At 39.5% G+C, this 17,088-nt stretch overlaps 1 protein-coding gene across 3 annotated transcripts in view; it reads right to left on the bottom strand.

The window, feature by feature from the left end:
* arl2bp (ADP-ribosylation factor-like 2 binding protein) overlaps nucleotides 1-16,866 on the bottom strand; it is a 31,566-nt gene extending 14,700 nt beyond the window's left edge. Inside the window, exons 1-5 of one of the 3 annotated variants that reach the window (XM_059992701.1) lie at nucleotides 16,775-16,866; nucleotides 10,498-10,567; nucleotides 8,493-8,554; nucleotides 4,781-4,887; nucleotides 4,108-4,193 (exon numbers count right to left, since the gene is read on the bottom strand). In XM_059992701.1, the coding sequence (XP_059848684.1) occupies nucleotides 4,108-4,193; nucleotides 4,781-4,887; nucleotides 8,493-8,554; nucleotides 10,498-10,535 (293 nt within the window). In that variant the 5' untranslated portion in view covers nucleotides 10,536-10,567; nucleotides 16,775-16,866. The other 2 variants (XM_059992700.1, XM_059992702.1) reach the window with 2 other exon arrangements.
* Nucleotides 16,867-17,088: the final 222 nt, after the last annotated feature.

Below are 17,088 nucleotides of genomic sequence, written 5' to 3'. Positions count from 1 at the left end.
GCTGATGAACTAAATGAGTATTTTGCATCAGTCTTCACTGTGGAAGACACCAGCAGTGTGCCTGATGTCGTAGTGTGTGAATGAAGAGAAAAGGGTGCAGTTACTGTCACATGAGAGAAGGTGCTCAAAAAGCTGACCTAAAGGTACACAAGTCATCTGGACCAGAGGAACTGTAGCCTAGGGTTCTGAAAGAGGTAGCATTAGAGATTGTGGGGTTGCATTAGAAATGATCTTTCAAAAATCATTGGACTCTGACATGATGCCAGAGGATTGGAAAATTGCAAATGTAAAATCCACTCTTTAAGAAAGGAGGAAGGCAGCAGAAAGGAAATTATAGACCAGTTATCCTGACCACAGAGGTTGGGAAGATGTTAGAGTCAATTGTTATGGATGAGGTAATGGAGTACTTGGTGACACAGGACAAGATAATACAAAGACATGGTTTCCTTCAGGGAAATTCCTGCCTGATGAACCTGCTGGAATTCTTTGAGGAGATTATACAAGTAGGATAGATAAAGGGGATGCAATGGATGTTGTGCATTTGGACTTTTAGAAGGGCTCTGACAAGTGCCACACATGAGGCTGCTTACCAATTTAAGAGCCCATGGTAATTCAGGGAAATTACTGGTATTTCCCTGGGAAATACAGGAAAGCATTGGTTGATTAGCAGGAGGCAGTGAGTGGGAATAAAAGGATTCTTTTCTGGTTGGCTGCCAGTGACTAGTGGTGTACTGCAGGGGTTGGTGTTGGGACCACTTCTTTTTATGCTGTATATAAGTGATTCAGATTTAGACGATGGAATAGATGGCTTTGTTGCCAAGTTTGCAGTGTTACGTACCCGTGACACGTGACAGTGGTGTACTTGTCACGTGACAGGTGTTGAAGCTATACTGGACTTGAGGTAATGGTCTTGTGATGGTGGAGTGACGTCATTTTCCCCGCCAGTAGAGATCATGTGACAGTTTTTTTTTACAGGGTATAAAAAGAGGACCCCTGCCTGTGAGGAGGGGCAGTTCGTGGCTGGATTTGCCATGTTGACTTCATGACATTGCGTGATTTAATGTTATGACACAGTTTAGTTGAAAGATGGAGTTTTATTTAATGCCTAATGTTTAAAAGGTCATTGCCAGCAGTTTCTTTATAATACTGCTAGTTGAGAATCAGTGGAGAGTGAAGATCGGAGTTCGGGAGATAAAAGATCAAGGAAAGTCGATTTCGACGGTGAAACAGGTTCAACCTTGTTTGATCCTCATTCGGAAGGAATTCGTTGATTGTGCCCGTGTTAATCCCTGTGAATAATAGCAGAAAGGATTGGGAACAGTTTTGTAAAGGAAAGGTCAGTGCCTTTAAGCCGTTACATATCATCTTCGTAAAATTCTTCGTGGGAAAAGTAGTTTGACTGGGAATCGAAACAAAATGATGTGAAAGAGAATTTAAATCATCTTAAAAAGTCTCTCCTTTAATGAATTGTAAGCATTTTGAACTTTTGCAATACTACTTTGAAGAACTGTTTTTGCAACATCGCCTTAAGAACTGTTTTTGCAACATCGCTTTAAGAACTGTTTAAGCTTCATTGCTTTAAGAACTGTTTAAGCTGCCGCACAGCAGCTGACTTCCGGTTACGTAAGTGATTTGTTTACTTTTGGGGGGTTTGTTTTCAGTGTTTAATAGATGTGTTATTTGTTATAAAAACCCCTGCTTGACTCATATATTTATTGTTGCTGAATCCATAACAGCAGATGATATGAAGATTAGTTGAGGAAATAGGTAAGATGCAGGAAGACTTAGACTGAATAGGAGAATGGGCAAGGAAGTGGAAATGAAATACAATGTTGAAAAATGCATGGTCATGCACTTTGGTAGTAGAAATAAATGTGCGGAATATTTTCTAAAAGGGGGAAGTCCAGGAATCTGAGATGCAGAAGGATTTACGAGTCCTTGTGCAGAACACCCTGAAGGTTAACTTGCAGGTTGAGTCAGTGGTGAGGAAGGCAAATGCAATGTTAAAAACAGTTCTAGAATACAAGAGCAAGGATGTGATGCTGAGGCTTTATAAGGCACTGATAAGGCCCCTCACCCTGTTAAAGATGTGCTGGCATTGGAGAGGGTCCAGAGGAGGTTCACAAGGATGATTCCAGGAATGGAAGAATTATCATACGAGGAACGTTTGATGGCTCTTGGTCTGTAATCGCTGGAATTCAGAAGGATGGGGAGGGGGGGGGGGTCTCATTGCAACTTTTCGAATGTTGAATGTTGAAAGGCCTAAACAGAGTAGATGTGGAAAGGACGTTTCCCACAGTGGGAGAGTCTAGAACAAGAGGGCACGGCCTCAGAATAGAGGAGCATCCTTTCAAAGCCGAGACGTAGAGAAATTTCTTTAGCTAAAGGGTGGTGAATTTGTGGAATTTGTTGCCACATGCAGCTGTGGAGGCCAGGTCATTGGGTGTATTTAAGGTAGAGGTTGATAGGTTCTTGATTGGACATGGCACCAAAAGTTACAGAGAGAAGGATGGGAACTGGGGTTGAGTAGGAGATAGAAAAAAAGGATCAGCCATGATTGAATGGCGGAGCAGACTTGATGGACCAGATGGTCTAATTCTGCTCCTATGTCTTATGGTCTAATATGTGATGCTGAATTTCATCACAAATATCTACCTTCAATGAATCAAGGGTATGGTTATATATTACATTTATTGTTAGAAGGCCGCACTCTAGAGTAGGAACAAGTTGAGAGAGTTATTAGAGGATCTTTGTTTTGCAAGTGTGAAGTTCAATGCCCTTTCTCTTGTTTGCTTCAGTAAATGAGTTTGCAATGAAGTTCAACTTCCAAATTGCAGACTCAAGCATCTGCTAACTGCATATCGATGACATTGGCTTCAGAGTAAGTGCAATGCATGATGAACAAGATGTACACATTAGAAGGCATCCAACCACCTGGATGATGACAGTCAAAGTGATGGAAAAGATGACAAGAATGCCACCCATTGGCACACATGATAGGTGATGGGGTCAAGAAAGTTAACTCCTACCGAGTCCTCCTGCTGACTAAATACATGGAATACTGTTTTGTTATAATCAAAACCCTGGTTTTTCATTCAACACAAATGAGATCCGGGCATTGGCATGTATAAAAGAACATCATTATCTACGAGAAACACCATACAGGTCATGACAGATACTGTTGTCCTCTTAGACTGACTAACACCTAATTTGTTTAGTTATCTCCATTAGCCTGACCACAAAACAAATGAAACAGCAGAAATTTTGTTACAAGAAAAACAATTTTGAAGATCTCAAGCCCTGCAAAGATAACTCTTCTCAAACAGCGATTCACATAGAACCGGACAATTTGAAACCAAAAGGAGCTGCTCTGAAATTCACGATGTCTAGGCATTGACATCTCCACTAGAAACCACCAGGACTGGTTCAATGACAATGACCATACAGATGCTCACATGCTTAAACACTTAATTAGATGACAAGCTACTATCCACGGCCATCAGTTAGGCGTATTTAAAGCAACCCTTGGTTGCTCTATCTCATTAATATTAATGTCATTTAAGTGTAGGTAAAGTACCAAACTGACATCTTCTCTTAATGCAGCAACTGTACAAATGTAGGAGATTGCATCTTTGCAAAGCCTTTGATATAATTGCTCTAGAAGGGGGTTATTCTCTTAGTGTGAGCCTTTCCTGTAACATTATCAAAATTCTTTAATCACAATACCAGTTTCTTGAGGTATTGAGCCTTTGCTGGTTTATTAGAGAGAATCTACGTTCTACACTGAATTCTGAAATACGTAGTAAACAGGACATGGGTTAATTTTGTCTACAAGTAAAAATAAAGAATATCCAATACCAACTAAATGCGAAAAGACTGACCAACTTTCTTTTCAATCCAATGTCATACATCATCCAGTGATCAATTAATTCAGCAAAGAAAAGGACTTCAGCCAAAGATCCTAGTTTATACTTAACCCATAAATTTCCTTCGTCATCACAGGACACTAGTTTAGTTTTTAGTGCGTGAAATTAACAGAATAAAAAAATGCATCATAGTTCACAAGAACCACTGTGAAGTCAGTTAACTAGTTTACTTATTGCTTACTGTAATGATGTAATAAATGTAGTCATATTGAAGGCTGGTATCCTCTCTATTAACTGCTGCTCGATGTACTTCTCTAACAAATCGACCTAAGGAAAAAAGGCATCATTAATTATTTTATAGAAGTAAAAACTAAAAAAAACTTGATATCATGTGGGTGGAAACTGACAACTTATGACTTGCAGCCTGAACGTGAATCCTCATTAAGTAGTTAAAGATATCATTGTTCAGCACGTTCACATATAATGGAACAAGAAATCAGTGCTTTGAAAAACAATGCACAAAAGTAGTATTATTAAAAACAGATAATTATGGTTGAGAATTCAACTGGTTTTCAAGTTACATTTAAGTTTTTTAAAACATCTATTTTATTAACTATTTATCAATTCATAGAAATGTACAGCACAGACCAGGCCTTTATGGTCACCTTGCTCATGCTGACTGTAGGCCTGAATTCCTCTACTCTTTTCCTATCTGAGTACCAAGTTACACTTTTAAAGTCCCCATTGCCAAGTCATCTTTATTACAATACTTATTTAAAAAGAACTATACAATAACAATCTTGGATGTTTTTTTAGAATGTTTCAGAAAATTCTAATTGTAGCCTACATTAGCCCAAAACCTGTAAAACTTTGAGGTTGCTATGATACTTAAAATAAACAAGGCAAAGACTCACATATTCTTGGAAAATTGAAGTGTAACTGAGCTTGTTTTCTTCAGTATTCTCAAACTCTAAGTAGTATTTGTCCATAAAATGTCGCTGTAGCACCTGAAATTCCTCACCTGAATGATGAAGGTTAAGAAAGTAGAAATAACATTTTGCAGCATTTTTCATTTATCACTTGTGCTTTAAATTGGAGTTTTTATTTCAAGAATTTCTGTATCTTTGCTTAATGAATCACAATTGCTTTATGGATGACATGAGGGCCATTAACTTTAGTTTGGGAATTGGCATTTTTAAGCTTCTTAGTAAAATTTCAGAAGATACCAATCTTGCAAAGAACATTTGGATATAGACCTTAAAGAGTTTGATTAACAATTCATGAGCAACATGCATTTTGAGTAGCATCAGTCAGAATGTTAAAATTTAAAAAAAGGAAAAAAGTAGACAGAGGGAAAAATAAGAAACTAAATAAAATCAATTTCCCCCCACAATATTTAAATATAGCAGCTTTATACGATCCATTCTTTTTGAACAAGTTTCTCAGCTATTACAAAGCTTTTGACAGAGCTGGGCAATTTGAACATCAAATTCCTGATTCACAATAAAAATCAGAGAATTTGCCTTCCAATTGCCATTTTGTTTTTGTTATACTTATTTCAGTAAGGCAGGAGTCTTTCACAAGGCGAGCATTTAATGCCAATCCCTAATTGTCCTTTAGTAAGTGATAACAAAAACTTACTGAACCATTAGTTTGGGTGAAGACACTCCCATGGTGTATCAGATAGAAAATCAGAGGATTTTTAGCCAGAGAAAGTGAGGAGAACCAATACAATTCTAAATAAGGCTAATATGCGACTTTAAGAAGGATTTGCAGATTAAAGTAGCTGTAGCAGTGCACGAGTAGACGGCACACAATGCAACCACGTGGACATGCTTACGGTGGTGGAGCTGTGTAATAACTTGTAGGTAAGAAAAAATGTTATGGCTACAAACTTAAGACTGCGAGACAGCCTAGAACAGGCATGGGCAAACTATGGCCGCGGGCCATATGCGGCCTGTTAAGCTTTTTAATCCGGCCCGCAGAACTTGATGAAATTATATTAATAAACCTTGTTAACATTTTTTCCCCGCAATTCTGGCTTTTTGGCAATAGATGACGCACTCTATATACATTGACCTTTGTTGAGGTGCAGCATATTACTCCACATTTGCGCTTTACTCTTTGTTCGGCTCGACCTATTTGTGTGAACAGGCGTTCAGCGTCATGAACATCAACAAAGCCATCCACAGATCCAAGTTAACTGACCAACACCTCAGATCCATCCTGAGAATTGACACAACAAAACTACATCCAGACTTTGATCCGCTGGCTAAAAAGGGAGACCAACAACACTGTTCCCACTGAAAATAAAAATTAGTTTCTTCGTTGTGTTATGTAAAAAATGCATTTGAAAATATTTTTTTCAATAAGCCTTACATGTTACATGTCATTTCTGTTAAGTGATGGACATGTGTAGTGCGCAGGTGCACGTACGTTCTCAAAATAAAAAATGCGCTCCAGATCAAATAACGCGCTCCGCATACTGGCGCTGTCACTGTTCTGTCTTTGTGCTGGTCGTTGTTGAGTTTTGGCACAGGGGACAATTGAATAAGAAGGAGCAGGACAAGTAGACCTGCATCTCCTACCGTTTTTGAAATAAAGACAGTCAGGAGGAGAGTGATGATGATAATATCTTGAAGGATAACAGAATTTTCAGTGCTTTAAAATAATAACTGTTACTATTAAAAAAAGCTGTATTTTATTCATTTAATTTTCAGTGTTTTAAAAGTCATTTCAATAAATAGCTAATTACCATGGGACTTCAAAGACAGATATTTTGTTGTAATGCATTTGTTCATTTTCAATTGAAATTAAAGCACATGTTTTCTACATATCCCATGATATTTTATTTTCTCTTATGAGGTGTATTACCAAAACACTCTGACCATCTGCTCCTGGTCCAGCCCCCACTGTCAAATTTTAGAACCCTTTGTGGCCCACAAGTCAAAAAGTTTGCCCATCCCTGGCCTAGAACTACAATGATATGCCAAGCTAATACAAATGTAAGGAGATAAATATATTATACTGTATTGTGCAAAAATCATAGTTACCCTAGATTTTTAAATATAAATTTTGTTTTAGATATTTACTTCAATGTTCCGCAATGGTGTCAGTAGAAAATAGCAACTTCAGACTTCTACACATTCATTTTCCAAACAATTAAAGGTGACAGAGAAATATTTGTTTTTTTTAAAAAGAAAATAACATATTCAGTAATAGACCACTTTTCAAATAAAAACTTAATTAGTTTGTAGGTATATGGCATGATTAAACAAAGATGAAAACAGCTGCTAATGGTCAGTGACATAATGAGTTGAATGAACTAAACTGATTAACTCAAACAAAAACTGATGTAGAAGAAATCAAATTGGGTGAAGCATGACCAAACCAAAAGGTGAGGGTGTGGCAGACATGACAGTTTAATCTTCAAATCATCAATTCTTACACCATGGGAAGAGTGAGCATAGCAACAAGGCACAAGGTAGTCATTCTACATCAACAAGAACTCTCCCAAGCAGAAACTTTGTAGCAGACAGGAGTTTCGAGAGTTGCAGTCCAAGATCTTCAGAAGAAGCATAAAGAAATGGGCAAGGCTGTAGTTGGCCACAGAAAATGAGTGCAGCAGATAAGAGATACACCAAACTAGCGTCCCTTCTAAACTGGAAGTCGCTCAGCACTGTTATCAGTTCTGAACTTCCAGAAACCACTGGAACCCAAGTACACCCTTTCTACAGTACGCAGAAGTGGTCTTCATTGAAGAGTTGCTGCCAAAACATTATTCCTCTGAAGTGGAAACACGCTCAAATACACAAGGATTGGGGTGACGTACAAATGCTCTGGACTGACGTTAAAATTTGAAATTTTTGGCTCAAACAGAAGGCAATTTGTCCATAGGAGAGCTGAAGAGGGCTACATCGATCAGTATCTGGAGCCAATAGTGAAGCAAGCAGAAGTTCCCTGCAAGTTTGGGGCTACAATTCTACAAATGGAGTTGGTGATCTGGTTAGTGCTGAGAAGTTCAAGCAGATTCTCATCTATTACGCAATACTATCAGGGAGGTGTCTGATTGGTCCCAACTTCATTCTACAGCAGGAAAATAACCCTAAACACACAGCCAAGGTCATGAAGAACTAGGAGTTCTACATCAGATGCTATGGCCTCCACAGAGCCCTGACGTCAACATAATTGAGGTTGTGTGGGACTACCTGGAGAGACAGAAGCAAGCAAGAATGCCAAAGTCTACAGAAGAACTATGGAAAGTTCTCCAAGATGCTTGGAAAAACCAACCGGTCAATTTTCTTATAAAACTGCACGACAATGTACCTAAGAGAATGAGTTTTAAAGGCAAAGGGTAGTCACAATAAATATAGATTTGGTTTAGGTTTTTTTTTACTGTTTACTGTTCTTCATTATATTTTTTTGAAAGAAACTTCTCATTTCATTATTTTTGAAAGCATCTTTCCTTTACAGAATTTTATTTTTACATTTGACTAAGACTTTTGCACTGCACTGTAAAAACAATAATTCAGAGTAAATAGATGTAAACCTGTTAGCATCAATTCAAATTTTGAAATTGAGATCTAGATGGTACAAACCAACTTTTATAATATCGTCTCCACCTACCCATAATAATATCTTCTATGTGCCCAATGACTGCATCAAACTCAGCATCAACATCAGATGAACTGGATAAGAGATTACAAGAAGTTTAATTGTAATTCATGCATAATTATACAATAAGACAATTTGTTAAAATGTATATCCATTTTTCAGCAAAGGGCAGTGAATCATACGTCCTCCTATTGCTTGGTACTTTCTGTGACTCTGCTAAACTGCATTAGTTAGAGGAGGATATTTCTGTGAGCTCCTCGGAAACCCTTAAAATCCTGGCTGTTTGAGACACATTATCCATGTGTAGCTTAAGGAAGCTTGAGTAGTTCATTCAATTTAATCATCTCATTTTTGGGCTCTGACATTTATTGGACTTACATTATAATATGATAGAATTGTACCTTTAGCCAGGGGGTGGTGAATCGGTAGAAGTCATTACCACAGATGGCTGTGAGGTCAAGTCATTGGGTGTATTTAAAGCAGTGGTTGATATGTTCTTGATTAGTGAAGGTGTCAAAGGTTACAGGAAGAAGGCAGGAAAATGGGGTTGAGGGGGAAAATAAATCAGCCATGATTAAAAGGTGGAGCAGACACAAAGGACTGACTGGCCTAATTCTGTTCCGACGTCTTATTGTCACTATTCCTTAGAAAGGAGACAGATACAATGCTGTAATTATCAAGTTTCACATTAGACGGCTCACTGGCATGCTTTGTTAGCATCTTTCTACATTTTGCCTGGGAATATTCCCACGGAGTAGCATAGTAACAAAGCGATTAATGCAACACTTTACAGGGTTAGCTGTAAGACCGGGGTTCAATTTCTGCTGCTGTCAATAAGGAAGTAGAACATTCTCACCATTACTGTATAGGTTTCCTCCTGGTGCTACAGTTAGCTCCCACATTCCAAAGACATACCTTCATGGTTAGTGAATTGTGGGCATGCTATGTTGGCATTGGAAGCGTTATAACATTTGCAGGCTGCCTAGGATAATTATCACTGATTTGATGCAAAATTATGCACTTCACTGTATATTTTGACGTATGTGACAAATCTAATCTTTAAAAAAATCTTTTCCAAAACTTCTCATGCTATCCATCTTCACCAAATACAATTAAATTCTATTACTTCCTTCTCAGTGCTCCCAAATACCAACTATCCCTTTCCCAGTGTTCTACCAAAATGGCATGTTTTCCTCGACTCTTGCATTCCCAAAGATTTCGATGTTAAATGAACCATGTACTCAAATCTCAGACCTCATATTTTGACTTTACTAAACTTATTTCCTATATTTTGATGCATTTTGCCATTCATGCTGAATCTTAAAAACTGTGCAGTTTAAAATCAACCCTAAATAATTATCAGCAATTTCAGGCCAAAATTAAATAGTTGCAAACAAATCATAAGAATGTTAGCAGTAAAGCATTTTGACAGAAACTCACTGAAAGTCTTATAAAAAAAAGACACAGGAGGTCTTTTGGTGTATCAGACTCATTGAAAACATCATCCAAACACTCCCCAGTTCTCTGCCCTCTTTAAAAGTCTCGTGAATCCTTTTCGAAAATCATCATTAAAATTTACTTTGAAAAGCACCAGTTGTTCTCAACCCTCCACTTGACAAGAACCTCCATCTCCAAAACAATTATAAATCTGCCCTTTAAGACTATGCCTCTTTTCCTAGTTGAGCTCTAGAAATGCACACAAAATTCCAGATAAGCTTGAGAAAGAAATTCTACTTCCTGTATCCCTTTCCAATATTTGTAAAGGAAAGATCTAGTATGGATTTATAACTTCTCTCACATCCTAACACCTTCACAGCCTTTTGTATGCCCATCCTACCAGAGCCCCCAGTTCTCTCTTCCCAAATCTACCGTAAAATGTAATCAGAATACATGATAATCAAATAACCACTAGTGTCTATTGCTATTAAAAAATCATTCTAAAATTCTCTGAATTCAGAATTCATAACATGCTATAAACCTAGCAGAATGACTTATAGGCTCACATATTATTACTTACATAGATACGGCAAGATTTTCAACTTCTGTATCTTCCATTTCTACTACTCGATCTCCAGTACCAAAAAGAACTATAGGAACAAAGAAATATCAGAGTGCAACTTGCTCATTTTCTGTATATTCTTCAGCAAAAGACATGGAATGATGCAATGACAGAAAAATTCAAATTTAATTGCCGGGATACACAAACTTCACTCTAACCACTATGGCAGATCAGATTAGCTAAGAATTAAAAGCAGACTTCTTTTTAAATGTCACCAAGGCTCTTGTTATGATCAACATTCCAAAGATACCTAAACCATCATTGGGAAAGGAACCTGGTCGAGTGTCAGATCTCTCAGTGGGAGAGCATTTTGGAGACAGTGATCATAATTCTATCTTCTTTACCGTAGCATTGGAGAGAGATAGAAACAGACAAGTCAGAAAAGCATTTAATTGGAGTAAGGGGAATTATGAGGCTATCAGGCAGGAAATTGGAAGCTTAAATTGGAAACAGATGTTCTCAAGGAAAAGTAGAGAAGAAATGTGGCAAATGTTCAGGGAATATTTGTGTGAAGTTCTGCATAGGTATGTTCCAATGAGACAGGGAAGTTATGGTAGGGTGCAGGAACCGTGGTGTACAAAGGCTATAATAAATCTGGTCAAGAAGAAAAGAAAAGCTTACAAAAGGTTCAGAGAGCTAGGTAATGTTAGAGATCTAGAAGATTATATGGCTAACAGGAAGGAGCTCAAGAAGGAAATCAGGAGGGGCCATGAGAAGGCCTTGGTGGGCAGGATTAAGGAAAACCCCAAGGCATTCTACAAGTACATGAAGAGCAGGAGGTTAAGACATGAAAGAATAGGACCTATCAAATGTGACAGAGGGAAAGTGTGTATGGAACTGGATGAAATAGCAGAGGTACTTAATGAATATTTTACTTCAGTATTCACTATGGAAAAGGATCTTGGTGTTTGCAGTGATGACTTGCAGCAGATTGAAAAGCTTCAGCATGTAGATATTAAGAAAGAGGACGTGCTGGAGCTTTTGGAAAGCATCAAGTTGGATAAGTTGCCGGGCCCGGATGAGATGTACCCCAGGCTACTGTGGGAGATTGCTGAGCCTCTGGCAATGATCAATAAGGACGGGAGAGGTTCCAGAGGATTGGAGGGTTGCGGATGTTATTCCTTTATTCAAGAAAGGGAGTAGAGATAGACTAGGAAATTATAGACCAGTGAGTCTTACCTCAGCGGTTGGTAAGTTGATGGAGAAGATCCTGAGAGACAGGATTTATGAACATTTGGAGTGGTATAATATGATTAGGAGCAGTCAGCATAGCTTTGTCAAGGGCAGGTCATGCCTTACGAGCCTGATTGAATTTTTTGAGGATGTGACTAAACACATTGATGAAGGAAGAGTTGTAGACATAGTATATATGGATTTCAGCGAGGCATTTGATAAGGTACCCCATGCAAGGCTTATTGAGAAAGTAAGAAGGCATGGGATCCAAGGGGACATTGCTTTGTGGATCGAGAACTGGCTTGCCCACATAAGGCAAAGAGTGGTTGTAGATGAGTCATACTCTGCATGAAGGTCGGTCACCAGTGGAGTGCCTCAGGGGACCCCTTCTCTTCGTGATTTTTATAAATGAGCTGGATGGAGGGATGGGTTAGTAAGTTTGCTGATGACACTAAGGTTGGAGGTGTTGTGGATAGTGTGGAGGGCTGTCAGAGGTTACAGCGGGACATTGATAGGATGCAAAACTGGGCTGAGAAGTGTGAGGTGGTTCATTTTGGTAGGTCAAATATGATGGCAGAATATAGTAATAATGGTAAGACTCTTGGCAGGGAGGAGAATCAGAGGGATCTTGGGGTCCGAGTCCATAGGACACTCAAAGCAGCTGTGCAGGTTGACTGTGTGGTTAAGAAGGCATACAGTGTATTGGCCTTCATCAATTGTGGAATTGAATTTAGGAGTTGAGAGGTAATGTTGCAGCTATATAGGACCCTGGTCAGATTCCACTTAGAGTACTGTGCCGTTTTGGTCGCCTCACTGCAGAAAGGATGTGGAAACCATAGAAAGGGTGCACAGGAGATTTACAAGGATGTTGCCTGGATTGGGGAGCATGTCTGATGAGGATAGGTTGAGTGAACTTAGCCTCTTCTCCTTGGAGCGACAGAGGATGAGAGGTGACCTAACAGAGGTGTGTAAGATGTTGAGAGGTATTGTGTGGATAGTCAGAGGCTTTTTCCCAGGGCTGAAATGGTTGCCACAAGAGGACACAGTTTTAAGGTGCTGGGGAGTAGGTACAGAAGTGATGTCAGGGCTACGTTTTTTACTCAGAGAGTGGTGAGTGCGTGGAATGGGCTGCTGGCAAAGGTGGTGGAGGCAGATACGATAGGGTGTTTTAAGAGACTTTCGGATTGGTACATAGAGCTTAGAAAAATAGAGGGCTATAGGTAAGCCTTGTAATTTCTAGGGTAGGGACATGTCTGGCACAACCTTGTGGGCTGAAGGACCTGTATTGTACTGTAGATTTTCTATGTTTCTATCATATCCATCAAACCTGGCAGATTATATGGATATTTGTGTGTCTATTAACACACTTACTGTATACTTACTTGTTACCATAGGCAAAAAGCATTTTATAAAGAAACTTGGGGCTGTTGTACATGTTTCATCAGATGCTAAAGGTTGCATGGAGTCTGAATTGGCTACTAGCTTCAGAATGTCAGTGTTTATTCATTTGAGTAATTAGCTACTTTTAAAATGAAAAAATGTCATGGCTGATGTAATCAACCTCTGGTAATAACAACGATAAACATAAAGTACTATGTTTTCTCTCTTGTACTGACCCTGTATTGGGAAATGAGCCTAGCCAGGTGATTGAAGTTTCCATGGAGAACCTTTTGGGAAAAGTGATATCTTTAAATTTTAAAATAGTTATGGATACAACTAAGTCTGGACTTCAGCAGAAATTGGTAAATTGGTGGAAAGCCAAATGCCACAGTATTAGGCAAGAGCAGCAGAGTGTAGACTGGGAGTTATTGTCATCTTGAGGAAGACAAGGAGGCAAGGCTTGGGAACCTTGGATGACAGGCGATATTTTCAATTTAATCAAACGAAAAAGAAAACCTACGTAAGTTTAGAAAATTGAAATTGGACAAGGCCTTTCAGGAACATAAATGAAGCAGGAAAGAATTTAAACAGTGAATCAGGAGGGTTCAAACAGGTCATAAAATGTCCTTGGCACATTGGATTAAAGAGAATCCAAAGCATTTTATGCATACATTAAAAACAAGAGGGTAGGACAACAAAGGACTTAAGAGGGGATTTACGCTGAGAGTCAGATAGTGCATCAGTATTCACCAGGGAGAGGGATATAAAAATATGCTGATATTCCAGGGAATGTTGATATCAAGTTACTGGAGCCTAATTGGATCTATTCCAGGTTATTGACAAAGAGAGTGGATTGGTGGGGCGTTGACAGAGATCATTATATCCTCTTTAGCCCCAAATAAGGTTCCAGAGCAGTAGATAATAGCCAATGCTGTTCCTTTGGTTCAGAAGGGCAGTAAGAACAAATCAGAAATTCTAGGCTAGTGAGACTTACATCAGTGGTAGGATCTATTCACATTTGAAAGATCATGGACTTTATAGGGATAGTCAGCATGGCGTTTTGAACTGGAGTGCTATAGGTGCTAAAAACTTAATTGACATGTTTTGAGGTGACAAAGATAACTGATGAGGTTAGGCCAGTGGATGTTGTCTACGTGGAATTTACTAAAGCATTCAACAAGGTCCCTCATGGTAGACTGATTCAGAAGATTAGGGCACATAGGATCCCCGAAGGAGTGATTTGACAATAAGATAAAGGGTGGAAGGGTGTTATTCTAACTGGAAGTCTACAATCAGTAGTATTACACAGGGATCATTGCTAGGCCTCTATTGTTCATGATATACATAAGTGACTTGGTGGGCCAATGAGTTAATGTGTAATCCCAATGGGTGAAGTTCTGGGCAGTGAGGAAGGTTATCGAAGGATACACCAGGGTTTAGATCAATTAGTAATATTGATGGAGAAATGGCAGATGGAGTTCAATCTGTATAAATATAAACGGTTGCACTTTGGGAGGTTAAATTCAAGGGGAAGAATACAGTAAATTATAGGCCCTTAGAAGTATTGACATACAGAGGTGAAAATCCACAGCTTCCTATAAGTGGCAACACAAGTAGATAGGGTTGTAAAGGCAGCATATGGAATACTTGCCTTTATTGGTCAGGGCAATTATTAACAAAAGTCACACACAGCTGTATAAAACTTTGGGTAGGTTACATTCATTGCAGTTCCGGTTACCGCAGTGCAGGAAGAATGTAGGGGTTTTGAAGGGGATGTAAAAGAGATTCACCAGGACAATGCCTGGATTAAAGAGCATGAGCTCTAACGAGAGGTTGGACAAAGTTGGACTATTTTCTCTGGACCACTGTTAGGTGAGGGGGGGCGACCTGATACAAGTATGTAAATTTAGGAGAGGCACAGATAGGGTAGACAGTCTTTTTCCAAAGGTGGAAATAAATACTAGATGGCATAGACATAAAGAGAGAGGGGGAAAGTTTAAAGAGGTTTCTGGGGAAAGTATTTTCTTTAGTGATAAATAGCTGGAATGAGCTGTCAAGGGAGATGGTGGAAGCCAGGTATGAAACCAACACTTGAGGGGTATTTAGACAGGCACATGAATGCACTGAAGGACGGATGAGATTTGTTTAAACTGGCATCATGATTTGCACAGACATTGGGGGCCCAAGGGCCTGTTCTGTATTCTATCTTCATGCTCGAGTACAGTATTTTGCATAATCCATTATTCCTCATGTATTACCTTACTCTCAGAGGTATTAGGTTCAACTGCTACTTCAAATAAAATCTGCCAGCACAGCAGAGATCAGGTATCAAGCAGCAAGATAGCATTTAATCATGATTTATCGTAGGAGCATTGTTTATTATTTTATCTTTTGTATTTGCACAGTTTGTCTTTTGCACATTGGTTGTTTGTCCAACCTGTTGGTTTATTGATCTTATTATGGTCCTTGAGTTTAATGAGAATGCCCTCAAGAAAACAAATCTCAAGGTTACATATGGTGACATATATGTACTTAGATAATAGATTTATTTTCAACTTTGAATAACAAATTACAAGGCACAAGTGAAAATGCTTGGATTGCAAAAGATGCCAGACTTACTTTAGAGCCAGTACTACCACCTCTGATTCAAAGTCTTATCAAGTTTAGTTCTGGTGAATTCAGCACAATTTAGCTGGACATGGAGAACCTTGAATGTATTAATCAGAAACATACAAAAGCTCAACAGAAATGATGAAAGACACACATCACCTCCCAGACTACTCATTTGCCTGACCTATCAAGCACCTCCTGCCCCTCGCGGAGGAGCCTACACATTCCACACAAGTGGTTGTTGGCCATCTCAAATCCAACAAAACTAGAATGGAAGCAAATCATCCTCATTAACGAAGGACTCAAGAATCTGACAGGACATCAACACAGATCATTGTAAAAGATTATACTCCACTGTTAATGAATTTGCCAACATTTCATTTTCAAAAGATCAGCACAGCGGTTCCTATAGAATCCGGTTCATTTATTTCATTCCTCTTTGTGGGGAAACTTGCAGAAGTAAATTGACAGCTATAATTTTCTTACACCAGTGTAACAGCAGAACTGCAAAAGAACTAAAATGCCAACAAAACATCATAGGATGCTAATAAAAACTGAAAATAAAGATTTGAATTATTGGTTACAGCAACCACATACACACAAAATTAGAACCTTGTTTTAAATATCCACATCACAGCTATACACTAAATTGTAAAACACGCCAACCTTGGGGAAAGCCTCGAAATTATTGAGAGAATTGCAAGGCTGTTTTAACATCGTGTACTGCCAACACCATTACCGGGCGCAAGGCGCTCGTTCCCACCCAGGAGGGGAGGGGGACGGTCCGGGCGCAGAGGGCTGAGTGGAAGGAGGTGGTTGACGTGGGGAGAGGACGGTGGGGTGAGGGCCAACGGTCCGGCGCACGGCGCTCGTTCCCACCTGGCGACGTCCAGGCCATTGTTGAACGGCTCCTCTCCACAGCAACGGAAGTACCGGTCCGACCCGGCCACTGTCCGCGCTGCAACGGCGGCCCTGCCGCTGGTTCCGAGCTCAGACTGCAGGCTGAAAATACAGCAGTCGAGCTCCGACAGCGGCGGCCATCCACTCGCTTTGTGTTCGTGGCGATACTTACCCGAAGCTGCTTTATGGCCGGCTGTCACCACGCCGCTGGCAATCCGCAAGCCGTTCAGCTGTTCGAGTTCAACCCAGGCTGCACCGGGCCGGGGGGAAGGGAAAAAGGGGTAATCGGAATTGGCTTATTATTGTCACATGTACCAATATACTGTACAGTGCAAAGCCTGTCTGCGAAACGTTAATCATACTGATCGAATCATTGGTGCATTGAGGCATACAAAATAATGAAATAATGCGGAATAAAGTGCAAGGGTGACGAAGATAAATAAGGGCAGACTGAGGGCATAAAGATGGGGAGGAGGGTGCTAGGAG

Source organism: Hypanus sabinus, chromosome 17 (genome assembly GCF_030144855.1).
Source record: "Hypanus sabinus isolate sHypSab1 chromosome 17, sHypSab1.hap1, whole genome shotgun sequence".
NCBI classification, from domain to species: Eukaryota; Metazoa; Chordata; class Chondrichthyes; order Myliobatiformes; family Dasyatidae; genus Hypanus; species Hypanus sabinus.
This window is presented reverse-complemented; position numbering and strand designations above follow the sequence as displayed.